Source organism: Centruroides vittatus, unplaced genomic scaffold (genome assembly GCF_030686945.1).
Source record: "Centruroides vittatus isolate TY-2023 unplaced genomic scaffold, ASM3068694v2 contig_577, whole genome shotgun sequence".
Lineage (NCBI taxonomy): Eukaryota > Metazoa > Arthropoda > Arachnida > Scorpiones > Buthidae > Centruroides > Centruroides vittatus.
The window spans coordinates 27,638-42,272 of record NW_027122345.1 but is presented as its reverse complement, the minus strand read 5'-3'; the positions used below and the strand labels follow the sequence as shown (position 1 = coordinate 42,272).

The following is a 14,635-nucleotide window of genomic DNA, read 5'->3' as shown; positions in this document are numbered from 1 at the left end:
AACTGATTAATTCAATAATTTAAGAATCGATTATAAATATAAATACATAAATAATTTAATAGGAATTAACCTATTTTATTCATAATTGGTCATTTTATTCTATTTTTATTTAGAACATTTTCTCTTTGGCTATGATAAAGCTGATAGCAAAATTAAAATATTTTGTTACATTTCTCGCCTTACTAATTTCTTTATTTTAACATTTATACCGTTAAATTGAAAATAAATAAAGAGTTTATAAACTGACAGCATTTTTCTTATAATTATTTTATGCAAATAAAAATATGTTTTGGCACACGCCTGATATTTGTCCATATTGTGTCACATTGGCTATTATATAGGATTAGGATTTCATTTAACTAAAACTAACACTTTTCACACACTTGAATATTCTCTAACGATATCCCAATAAGCTTAAATTCGATCGCATAATGCTAACGGAGATTTCTCATTAACCAATGATTATAAGCATACAATATGATCAGTTTGAAGAGCTTTACAAAGTACATATATAACTATTTGAACATTTAATAAAATACCTATAAAAGCCTGCAATTAATAAAAGCGAAAGTCAATAAAATCAAAACAGTAAAATTCTTGTGATAAAATCAAAAATGAGAATTAAAATAACTAGTGGTAATTTTAAAACTATTTTTATCTCTAGTTTTTCATTTAAAACCATTAAAAATCGAAACTTTTAATTAACATGTTTTTTTACAAATTGTATTGTCATACAGAATATACATTGTATATTTGTTTCACATATAAAGTAAGTTGATCGACTATTTTAATCTCTTCGACGTGTTGCTTATAATTCTTTCATGACGATTTTTTTAACTGTTAAAACATACCCCTTTTCTATTGTAAAAAATTTTTTTAAATTACTTATTTACGATTTTTAATCGAATAAATTAATTTTTAATCTTTTTCCTATTTTGTTTTTTTTTTTATTAAATTTGAACTTAATGTTATTACAATAATTATAAGGATGATGATAAAACTGTTAGAATATTAATTAATTAACCTTGAAATTCTCGTATTTTTATTTATTTTCCAAACTATTTTTGTATAAAATTTAAGCATCAACATTAAAATATTAGCAATGATCCTTTTATCCATTTGCTTATTTTTAAATTTCGAGTTTTACATAAACAAATAAATCTATGCTTTAAAAACATTTTTAAATGTAATTTTTAAAAGTATACTACGTTTTACAGTTAAATCAAAATTAATACGGTGATAAACTGCGGTTTATCAACGTTGATAAACAATAATATTAACTCTAGATGAAAGTCTAATCTAAATTATCTTTCAGATATAATTGAGAGTTTAATGTCCTAAACATTGTTGACCTTATATTTATATATATAACTTATATTTAATCTGGTAAATAAATCGAGAGAATATCATAAAAAAATACTGATAAGTGTTTAACAGATACGGCATTCGTTGATAATAGCTGCCAATCTGGCAGACGAAAGTGTTAACGCGTTGTTTCTACTTCGCTAAATCGCGGATTCCAATCCTGCTTTCAGCATGGATGTTGTGTTTGTCCGACTTTAATGGGAAGTGGGGTTGAGAGTGCTTTAAAGTCACCAAAATAAGTGGCATTATACGTGATAATTAAAATTAAAAAACAAAATATGTATGGCTTACTGATGCATAATAATAGCTGTAATTATATAACAGCAATATCAGAAAAAAAAAGTTTTAAGAAAAATTGTGAATAATCGCGAATTGTTAATCCTTGATTCCAATAATTTCACAATTCATTCGTCATTTTGTAACTTAAAATAAAAACAAAAAAGTTCATCTTTCAGAATAAGTTATGCCAAAGGAAAAGTGGTCACCTTTCCCAAATAAGAATAAAAAATTCCACAAGTTAAAATCGCAATATAATAATAAGTAAATAAATAAAAACTAATTTAAAAAATAGTAAAAAGCTTTAAAAAATATTTTGAAAAATTGTAATATTCAAACAGGTTCATGAATCATTTGTCAGAAATAAGTTATTAAAAGGTTTTATATTTTGTAAATATACATATCTAGTATAGAATTTAGGCTACAACATATTATTTTATAAGTCTGTTATAGATTAGATCGTTTGTTTAATTTGATTACAAAACTTAAGATAACAAAAAAAAAAAAAAAAAAAAAAAAAAAACTGAGCTGCTTGATTAAAATTTCAACGTTAATCTGAATATATTGTAAATCAACTCATTATTTAAAATATCGAAATGTATAATAAATGTAGGTAAATTGAGAGATTAGTTTATAAAAATCATAAACTTTCTTAATAATTATATTACACTAATGCAAAAAAAATGACATTTAATGGATCTTCATAAATGTGTTACTCTGTTCAGCACAAGAAAATACGCCATATATGATAAAATATAAGGCAAACAAAACCTTAGAAGAAAACAAAAGAAAAAAGCAAACCTCCAAAATTCGAATTTACTCAATTTAATTGCTTTACAAAAACATTTAATGTCCATTGAAAGAGAAAATAAAATTATACAGTTTATTTATAATTTACGAATTTCGGGAATAACATGATCTTAATAATTTTCCAATTACACATTTTCGATTACTTTTAGTAAGTATTCAATGTTTCAACGCAGATAAAAAATTAATATGAAACTTTTTTAAAAACAATTTCTATATTTATATTAAACAAGTTTTAAATTGTATCTTGCTTAATTTGTAATTTACATAATGCAAAATAGCATTTTATATAATTAAATCTTAATTATTTTTCTTTATTTCATATATAACAATTTGTTTTCTTCCCTAATTTTATAAAATAATTAATTAAAATTTAAAAAAATAATTAATTTATATAATGAGTGATTAAATAAATTATTAATGATAATTTTCAAAAAAATTAAGAAATAAAAGTTATACCAATCAATATGAGAAAAAAATAAAATTTAGTAAGTCACAAATATCAAATAACAAAATTCAGTGTAATATTAAAAATAAAAGCGAAGATAAGACAAAAAAAATGCCAATTAGAAACTTTAGATGATGTAGAAATTAGTAAAAGTCGCTGAGCTTCTAATTGTTTATTTTTGAGGCGTTAAAGAATGACGAAAAAATGCAATGAAGAACAAGAACGGTTTCAATTTACATAGACATTTACGTAACTTAAAAATTCTGTTTTACAAATGTATATTTTTGTAAACTCTTCTCTTTCTTCTCCTGCATTTTTGCTTTGATTCACATTCGTTACATCTAATAAGAGTCATAACATTAGTCTATCTACTGACTAGTGACAGTCTACTTAAAATGGACAGTCTAATATATTTTATTGCGAGAGTTTCCCTACAATTTATATAACTTCCCCTCTCTTTCAAAATTATTTTATTTTATTTAATTAGATAATCATCAAAATTCTACTTTCAATACCGAAAACTTTCTTTGATATGTCTTTCTTCATGCTAACTTAAATTTACTGATAAGTAAATTTGTCATAATGGCAGATAGGTTGCATTAATAATTAATATTAATTTAAATCTGCATAATGTTAGCTTTAGTTAGTTGTAGTAAACAAAACACAGTTACAGTAAAATTTTCATATTTTTATATTTAAATGTAATATATAAGAAGAAAACCTTATTGTTTATTGTTTTTTAATCATTAATTCAATTATTTTGTAAGTCTACAACATTTAGAATCAATTAAATATGGTTTTAATAGTCTTCATTTATAGATAAGTTAATTCTTGATAATCCTCAGTAATGGAAGGGAATGATCTATTTCATTATCACGAATGGATGACAACAGATAATCTAGAATTCATTTAAAATAGTAACTGAAATGTAATTTTGTAACGCTACTTACTTGTTAACACAACAGATGTCATTATGATCAGCAAAATTTATCACAGCGAAAACGATTTCTACCATAAATGGCAGTCTAAATAGCATGCTGTAAATAATAGCTGTGTTTACTCGTGATCAAATGATTATAAATTGGCCATTTTCAGATCTGTTCGATACACTGATTTGCTATACTGGTATGTAACTTTTTCCTACTATGAATATAACAATTTGAAATAAAATAAATTATCTTTAAATAATACAGAATAATTCTGATTACTTTTCGAAATAATAATTTCAAAAATCGGATAATCGAGTGTGGTAAACTAAAACAAAATAAATTATTCGTAGAGAAAGATCGGGGATTAATGTTTCGACTAAATAACTTTGTTAAAAAAACATTTCAGTTTGTTCTGTTTTTTGGGATAATCTCGATGTTATTTATTTAAAATCTATCAATAATAAATATTAGGTTCTAAACTTTGTTTTAATAGCTTATGCCCAGCATTTTGATGTTAAGAACTTTAAGAAAAAAAAATTATAGTTTTAAAAACATTGCAAATTTAACTTTTTAAAAAGACAAATCTATCATTTTGAAAGTTGTAGTAATTGTTATGATGTGTTAAGGATTACATAATATCTTGTATATAAAAATTACTATTTATTCTTTTAAATTGCAAATACAGGATATCCTCTGCAGATTAATAGGAATAAAGCCTGAATGTTTGCAACACACTGATTGAATATTGTTCAATATACATATACACAGCACAATAAAAGAAATTAACAAATCCTTGAATTATTCGGTATACAGGAACTGCTAGTTAAAAATTTGTTACCCTGTCATAGCTTTTGCGCATAGTACTTGTAGTAACAAGAGAAATATTTCAAAAATTATAAACTGCAATCTAAATATCATATTACTGTAGTCAGATGATGCCGTCGGCGACAGGACAAATAGACTTCTCTGTCAAACTGTCAAGATTTCTTTCTTGGTAACCCCAAACCAGACAAGCGATACATAACAACGAAACAGACATTGTCAGAAGCGATACTGGAATTTATGTAACCATTTTCGTTTACAAAACATCTGTTTCCAGTTAAATAATAAATGAAAATTTTATCATTCTCGCATTTTAACTCTAATGCAATTGCCTGTTAAATTCAGTTGTATATAAAATTTTTATTTCTTAAATATACCATACTGAACATATATATGAAAAGTTTACTTTTAAATGTATTATTCCTCTGTTAAGTGTGGGCACGGTGGGCTGATGGTTATAACGCAAACACTTAATGATAACTCTATCCTGGTATCAAGGCCACTGGCGTCAGCCAATCTCTACTTTTAACTTCATCTCTTAAATTTCTCATGTACTCTATTTATAATAAATTATTTTAGAACATTTTTTTAATATTATAGTAATTATTTAATAAAATTTATACTTAGAGGTCTTTGTTATAAAATTCTATTTTAAATTCTAGTTTAATGTTTCATAATTATGGTAATATTTAAATCTAAATATTTTTAATCTTTACATTAATTCAATCCTAAATTTAAAGAATTCGTATCCATAGATCATGGTAGATAACACTTTATTTTTATGCGAACTTTATTATCTTTATAATAAATCTCTTTTTAATCTGAAAAAAACATTAAGCAAAGTTATTCTTTTAATATTTTCGATATCTGATCTAATTTATAAACGATAGAAACTTGAGGATTTGAGAAGGAGGGAAAAAAGTAATGCTTCGTGATGTCGTCGGAATTGCTAATTCAGTTCAGCAGGTGGTGCAACGTCTACTAAAGGAATGGCGACTAAAAAGGGGAACCTCTCGATTATTCGTTACGTCAAACAGCGCTTCACAAATCGCTGCACCTCTTCGCATCGATTGGCATGACAACGCATAGAGATCAAATCGTATCCCCGTTAGGTGAGAATGAAAAAACATTCTTCACGTATGTTTATATTAGGATTAAGAGAAACTAGTAAGAAATGGTTTCTCGCCGACACTATACATTTCCTTTTGCTTACTCTTCAGAATTTGAAAAGATTTTTGAATCCGCAGTTAGAAGATTTTCTTTCTTAGTTTTCGAACTTCAGAGGAAAAAATAGAATTTTTATACAGGGCTAAAGTTAAAAGTAGTCTATAAAATCGAATAAAGATTGATTTATCTGAAAAAGAATGGCATATCTAGCCAATAAATAAAATACAAATAAAAAAAAATACACATTTATTAGATTGAGAACAGTTCAGTACAAATAGCAAAGTGTAAAGTCTTATCGTGTATATTTTATCGGTAAATAATTTTGTGTAGAAAGATAAACATTGACGTCTTCGAACTGAAATCTCTGTTTACGCTGAATCAAATACTGTATTACAGATTAAAATATTTTTAAAAAAAATAACTTAGTGACCAGAAATGAATAATGTTTATTTAAATAATTGACATCTTTCAGACTAGCTAAATATTAATAAGTTACTACTATAAATTCATATATTAATTTATTCTCCTACAAAACTTGGGAGTCATTAGTTTAAACAAAATTGATTTAATTTTCAAGAATATGAACTTTTACAAAAATAAAATTGAACGATTTCTATATTTAAAAATTAGATTACACAAAAAAAGTAAATGATATTAAGAATTTGTATTCTTAAAAAAACAAAACATAAAAATTAGATTTTTCAAGTCCAGAGTCGTTTGAATTTTAGTCTGGAATCGTAATCCTTCGATCAGTAAAAATTTGCAGAGTTTAGTAATTTAATCAAAACCATTTTCAACCTTTGTATTTTAACATACAAAACTTTCCAGAATCAGATAATATGATAGAATCTCTTAAACACGAACAATATTGGAGTCATTTTTTGGAACATGGAAGATTTTTAAGAGGTGATAGAATATGAAGTACACTCTTCAGTCTAGCATGCTATTACATAATTCATAAACTTTTCCTATACAGTTCTTTCATTGAATGTAAAATTATTGATTTGAATATCTTTGTTACGAATCGTTTTTCCTCTTTTTTTATCGATTGGGAATCATATATTATCGATCAAATTTTAAGATTTTAACATTAACCTATTCAAAATTTAAGAAATAAACTTCTTATATATCACTGTATTTCTATTATTTAAACAAATATAAAGATATTTTAATGTGATATGAAGCTTTAGAATATTATTTAATATTCTTTTAATTAGTCATTTATTAATTTATGTTTAAATTTAATGAATAAATCAAATCATTGTAAGAATAGTCTAACCGTTATAAAAAGTCTCTAACCGTTATAAATCATAAATAATAATAGTTTATAAATTCAGTTATTTTTTTAAACTGAAACTCAAAATAAACAGCTACAACAATCTGTATAATACTAAAAAATCAACTAATAGAAATGACAACATTTTACAATTTCTGTATTCAATTATACTCGTAGTTACGAATCTGGATTGCAAAGGAAAGCAGCTTAACTTGAAGGTATTTTAAACTATTATTTTAGCTTTAAAGTTTTTCAAATAGCTTACTGGCTAGCAGTTATCATTGTGTAATGAATAAAACCACGTTACGAGACTCCATTTAATGTTAACTGGTATACCGATGTTTTTAAGAGAGTACAACCAATAATCATATATTTCGTATTTAGAAATACAATGCCTAAGGGAAAAAAAGGATGTAGTAAACCGTTCTTAGCGTGACCCCGTTATCGACCCTTTGGAACCATCTACCTTTTCTACATTCTTTCGACGCAATTCCGCGATTTCTTTCGTTTTGTTGCCTGATCTAAGGGGAGAAATGTTTTCCGAGTAATCAACGAACAGTAGAAAAAAGTCAATTTGTTGAATTTCTACAGAAGATCGCCGAAATCGAGATAAACAATCTTACAAAATTTTTAAAACTGAATAGATAAATCAACTTTCTGTAAAATTCTCTAACCGTAATTTATTTATAGGACAACCGACAGTACCTTCTACTCAATTAAAGAACGAACGCTTTGAAAAGATAAAAATAACTTGATGTACAGAAACATTTCTTTTCTCAAGAGTGCTCGTTAAATGATGTAATTATTATTATTTTTTCCCTATTAAAAATTCAAACTTAACAAAATTAATAATTTGATAATTCTTATTCTTTTTTCTTTGTTCTTTTAAATTATTATTTATTCGTTGAGGAAGTGCAATTCGTTAACCAAGAGCCTACCAAATATGTAAATTTTTATCAACACTACACTTAAATAAGAATCATAAGAGACGTAAGTGGTTTCGAGCTTTCACATTGGTGGTTTGCAAATAATCACAAAGTATTGTTTATTTATTGAATTTTAAGTCTTTTACATTATTTAAATATTCTGAATTTTAAAAAATATTAAAAAATAAAAAAGCATAAGTTAATTATATTATAAATAATACAAATATTAATTTATACTAAATTAGCTTTTTATAACTACATTTTAAATGTTTTATAACTAAATTATCATTCTTCACCATCAATAAAATTATGATAAAGAATAACTCTTTAAATAATTATATTCCAGATGTTATCATCGTAACTTTCGTAATAGTCAATCTCTCATAAACCATCAAATATGCTTAATTCATTAATCTTTATAACGTAAGACAAATCGTGTATTATATTCAAGCAATTTATCTTGCATTTTTTGCAGTCTTTCACAATTTATCCTTACTTCTTCTATTTAACGCTATTTGTCATAAATTTAACATCCATTAGGCATACTTTACAAGCATAAAAGTTTTTATATATTAAAAACATTTTTTTAAAAATGCAAATTTTCACCCTTTTTACCATACAAACTCGAATTATGATAGGAAAAATAGTACTAGTACATACAAATATTATGCTGTTTACTCTATGTGACAACACTTCCAATAAAAAATCATATTTTTTCTGATGTAAGGAAGATATTTATATAATGATAAGTTACACGAGAGATAAATTGTTTTACAAATAAAGTTTTCATATAAAAAGTATGATTTAAATATTTTAATATCCTAATTATTAAGTGAATGACTCCACAGTATTAAATTTACGAGTTATTTATTGCATTTAATGTCAATTAATCAATAAAATAACTCAACTAATCTAATAAAAATATGATTAATATGATTAAAATTTGATTTAAAAAATAAAAAAGCACGAACGACTCGGTTTTAAAATAATAGAATATACTCATTATTAAATTCCATATTTTAAAACCGGATTTATTTAAAGAACGTTGATTTATATTAAAATCAAATTATTCTTCTAATTAACTTATCGGATCGATTTGAATCGTTTCGGCAATTGCATCCACTTAAGAAAACAGAAAAAATTAAGTGTAAATTTAATTATAAAACATAAACATTTAATTAATATACAAAATATGGGCTTAAGTTAATTAATACGTCAACAAAGTAAAAACGATGAATAAAATAAATCCTATCGATTATTCTTGTTTCTCATCTTTGTAGAATATAAAAGACTAAAAATTAAATGAGAATTACTTCGACTATCAAAAGTTTTTGGCTAATAAATCCAATAAAGGCTATTAAATTGTCACCTTTAATACTTCTGAGACATGATCTATAAAGGGAAAATGTAACAATGTATCAAGGGCAATAACAATCTTTTTTCTATCCCCTTAATCAAACTTAGAAGTTGTGAATCAAAAATTAAGAAATCCCGTTAACGACATAACGACCTCCGACAGAAATCAGTCAAGCGAAGATTTCTACGGTTTTATAAAAAAAAAAAAATAATAATAATAATAATTGCCGTAGGCACATACCATATCAGGATGAGGTGTCGGTTTTATTTATGACCAATATATATCTCTATCTGAAAGCTAATTTTATTGATAATTTATTATTCCATAATTCTACTATTCCTGTTTTTCTCCCTCTTTTCCCCCACACTCTCAATTTAAATATACCTTGATGCTTCTGTAAATATTGAAATATCCATTTGAGCTGCGTACTAAAATAATTACTTTGGTTAAAGAATTAAAAAAAAAAAAGTTCAAAAGAATCTTATTAGGATATCAGTTTTTCTTCATTACTACCGGTTACTCCTCACCAACCAGTTTCTTTCATGTAATCATAAAGAAATTCAACAAAAAATGGACTTGGTTAAAGTTTTAATATATATTTTTTTATATAATAATTATTTTAAAAGTTATTCTCCTTTTTTAAACATAAAGTAACCTAAATAAGGATGTAAAATTCTTTGAAAGAGAGGGAGAGAGGGAGGGAGGGAAGAAGAGAGTGGGAGAGATGCTTAAAAAATACAGCATTAGAATTCTGAATCCATCTCACAAAAAATAACAGTAATTGTAATTCAACACAAAACATCTAAAAATTTGTTAAAACTAGATTACGTTTAAAAAAAACGATATTTGTTTTTATTTATTTTAAAAATCTTCGCAGGATTATTTTTAACACTAACATCTTTATTATTTTTTTAATGCTAATTTCTGAAATTGGATTAGAATTAAAAATAAATTTTATTTAAATTAAAGTCAATTCGATGCAAAAAGTGTAAAGTCAAAAACTGAGTTTTTTTGTTCTCGACAATGTCGTCATTTTCCATATTTTTTAATATATTATTTTGTAAAATTAAAAATAATAAATCCCGCTTAGAGACATTTCTGAATAAATTAAAAATAAAAACTTAAAAAAACTTATTTAAATTAGTTTGGATTAAAATTATCAACTGTAATGCTATGATGCAATTAACGTTTTTTTTTTGGGTTTTTTTAAATCATGGCTCTAATGGCTTCAAGAAATCATAATTATTAATGTTAGCTTACTAGTTAATTTTTATTTATTTATGGAAACATATTAGAGTCTCTTAAATTTATTTCTAAATTAACTTATTATGATTTTTTTTCAATTAAATGTTCAGAGATTGAAAATTATCTATAAAACTAACATAACCCTTATAAAACACGCTAAAACATGAAAAAAATAAAACTAATCGATGTACAACACTATTAAATAACAGTAGCGGAATAAAAAAATTATAAAACATGTTCAAAAATTTATACAGAATACATTTTTTTTCTTTCTTTTTGTTCAAGTCAATTGATAGCACAAATTCGTAATGTTTCTATCCGCATCGAATGAAAAAGTGATAATATCTTTGAAATAATCCCTATGGTAAAGTCTAACGGTATATAATCTAATCATTTAGTGAGCTATCTACTACTGTAATTGCTGTATAAAAAATAACTAGCTTCACTGCAACATTTTCTAAAACAATGCAGTGAAGTTCGTTCATTATCTTCGTTTTTTAGCAATTAGAAAATTGTTGGCGGCATTATATATAGTATATTACAGGTCTATAATTATGTATTCGTTTGATCTACTCGATACAAAAATCTTTAAATGTTTTTATAAAAATATATTTTTTTTAGTTCGTTTGTTAGCTTTATCAAACTGACAAATTTAATAATAGGTACAATTTTCCGAATCTTTATGTTACAGAGATTTTCCAATATTGTTTATATTCAATCATTCTAATTGGACCTAACAAATTATTGGTCTTCATTATACTAATGAATATACGAAGGATCGCATAAACCATAAATAGTAAAAATTCTAATTAATTTAATTTTATGTAAAGTACATTTTGCATAAATATATGCTGAATAACCAGGTCAAGCATTAAGAAGACCGTTACAGTCGGAACAACAAAGCCTGCGCATTTTCCACCCAAACGGACGGGTGTTAACATCTGCCTAACAAAACCAAAATTTGATCACTTTTCTTTGTAAATTTCGGCTCGATTTTTGTGTTTATATTGGAGAATAAATAACACCAATTTATTTATCGTCGTCGTTTCGCGTTCTCCCTTTCAGAATTTGATATTAAAAATGATTAAAGATGGACTTGTTCATATCCGACCAAAGTAGACTCTCCCGTCTTTCTGGCAAACTGCCAACTAGCTATTAAGTTCGATTTGGTTCGGTAGAGAATTCTGTTATTATATGGACGAACACCAAAATTTAATTCTGGTCAAAAATCGGGTGTTTCTTATTCGGTACGGTACCATCTGCGCTTTACTTTTCTACGACAGATGGCCTATTCACACAAAGACGTTCGGGCCGACTTTCCCTTCACTTGTTGATGCATAAGTTTACTACGGAAAGGTCAACGCTCACAAACAGTTGTAACACAGTTAATTATAGAAACAAACAACCTTCGCCGTTATATATGCCGTCTTCTCTCTCCGTCTAATTCTCTTTAAAGCTACATAATCCCGTAATATCACGTTTCGTCGTTTCTCGGAATGAAAGTCAATCTCGTTTTTTTTCCTTTATATTTAAAACAACGACACTTACCTGGTTTTCCGAACGCAGAACCTTAAGTTGGTCATTAATTAGGGAATATTTGGCCGCTTCTTCCTTCCTTAAAGCTCGCTCTTTCTTCAGTTCTGGACTCCAAAATGTTTTAATACTATGCATACTGGATCCTAGTTTTTGTGTGGTTGCATCAAGTTCCCTTTTAACACTACCGTACTGACTTTGTATCTCCGCTAACCGAGATTGCAGTTCCATGACAAAACCATCCCTACTGTAATTACCACCGTGGCGACTGTCCGTGTTATAAGCCGCTGTTGAACTGTGACCTCTTCTCGATACGTGACCTCCTTCGCGATAAGGATCACTTTCCATGACTGGATCGACGTCTCTATAGCCCATGTGGTCTCTGTCGTCCCTCTCTCGATATCCTCGATCCAACGAACGTTCGCGAGTTCTCGAATGTCTTGTGCTGACATCTGCACGGTCCAGGGAACGTTCCCTCGGTTCGCGAATTGGAATGAATTCTCTATCCTGGTCTCTTTCCAACGAGTGATAGCTTCTCATAGTGCCTCGAGTAGCGGACCTACTGCGGTGGGTGCCACCACCTCCCGTACCGCCACTCCTGCTATCCATTACTGGACTACCTGCTTCGTCGCCGTAGTAGCTATGCCCAACGTTGAATGCGCTGCTGCTGATAGAGTGAGGAACGTGAGGTTCCGCTGGTAGGGTCAGTGGGCTGGTATTACTCGATCGACTAGCACCGTAATGGCGGCTTTTGCGCGTCTGCGAGGGTGACGAAGTGGTTCTAAACGCGCTCGTTCCCTGACTACCACGCACACTTGCGGACTGGGAGCCTGTACTGTACTGTTTAGAACCTCCACTGGTTTCCGATCTTCTCGCCGGTTTCGGCGATCGTTGTTCCTGATTGTACATTTCCCGCGGCATCTTCTAGCGTTGTATTTGGCATGTAGAACACCTTAGGTATAAAAACGACTAAATCACACATCAAACCGAACATGAAACGTCCCGCGATGGCTAAGATGTTCTTCCGACGATTACTGGAGAAATCAGTGAAACGTTTACATGCCAACTGCTTCGTTCTTCCCACCCCATTCGTACAGACCCACCAGCCGAACATGGGAGCTACAGCCAGACGCTACAGTCAATGGATGCTAGGGAGATGCGATGCGTCAACGGAATAAATAAACCACTTTTTTAAAATTCGTTCCATTCTAACAAAATAACCTTTCGTTATCGTATAAAAATTATATCCGGCATTATTACGTCGAAAATGATTTATTTGCAAACGTTTTATAAAATGCTTTATCCTACACATAAGGAGAGTTGTATCTCATTTTCTCTCCTAAGCCCTTTTATTTCATTGGTTGATTGAGCACTACAGCACAGCACCTCCTTTAAAGCTGTAGATATCGAGTAGAATACCATATTATTCGATGCGTCCTTCGAAAAAACTATTTCTTTTTTAAAATACATAAAAAGTATATTTAAAAACGATATATTTATAATTAAAACAGTAAATATTTAAAATATTATTTCGATTCAAGCTTCTCGTTCTAAGTGACATGTGTCATACAGATGTTGACAGATTGAATTTATAATACGGCGATTTAATTTATTCGCCGATTATAATTCCTTTCTTTCCTATTTGTCTACTTTTTTTCTCGGTTCTCTTTATATAAACTTCACATTTAAGCGAATTGACGTAGGCTCATCTGATTGTAAACACCGTTTTCTAACCACCGGTGCGTGTGATTTATCATCTAAAGACGAAATAAAAAATTTATTTTTCCTAAAATATGTTTAGAAAGCAGCACCAAAAACTTCTAATGTCTTAATCGAAAACACACGAAAGTTTGAACTAACATTTTGAGGAAAAACAAAGTTGTTTACCAATTATCTCCAATAAAACACTGTCGACAAATTAGCTTCTTTATTAAGCATGTAAACGAGTAACTTAATTTTACAAAAAAAGGCTTTGTCTCATTGTGTAACAAATATTAAATTTTACATAGTAAACTTTATAAATTCTCGGGGAAAAGCAAATGGGAGAATGTTTCATATCTTTGCAGATAGTGAAAACCGTTAGGAATGTCCAAAAACAAATTTTCTGCAACAGTTGAGAAAGGAATTTGCGCGATAAAAACTATTTCTAATTGCATTTTTTAGTAGTTTTCGTATATTTAAAACATATATAAAATGTAATTTCAAAAAGAATTTTCTAAATTTAACAATTGCACGTATGTATTTTCAATTAGAGTATTTAGAAATACATAAGATGCTGCCATCTGTAGAATTTCTATAGAAATACATTCTATAAAAAGTTAAATTATGCGTTTTATTTTGTAAATTAAAAATGGCATACTAACTTTTTCTAATAATTTATTGAAATAGTTTACTGTTATCGCCAAGAAAATCAAAATAAAAATAAATTTTCTTTATTATTCTGGTCACATTTTACACATTACTAATCGCAATATCGGATTTCTT

At 27.6% G+C, this 14,635-nt stretch overlaps 1 protein-coding gene across 3 annotated transcripts in view; it reads right to left on the bottom strand.

Moving 5' to 3' along the window:
* Window positions 1-13,324, bottom strand: part of LOC136979073 (trichohyalin-like) — a 192,192-nt gene extending 178,868 nt beyond the window's left edge. For 2 of the 3 annotated variants that reach the window (XM_067274974.1, XM_067274975.1), the window contains exon 1: window positions 12,167-13,322. In XM_067274974.1, coding sequence (XP_067131075.1) covers window positions 12,167-13,072 — 906 coding nt within the window. In that variant the 5' untranslated portion in view covers window positions 13,073-13,322. Of the gene's footprint in view, window positions 1-12,166 lie in introns of all 3 variants that reach the window. The other variant, XM_067274976.1, reaches the window with a different exon arrangement.
* Between the last annotated feature and the right edge of the window lie 1,311 nt (window positions 13,325-14,635).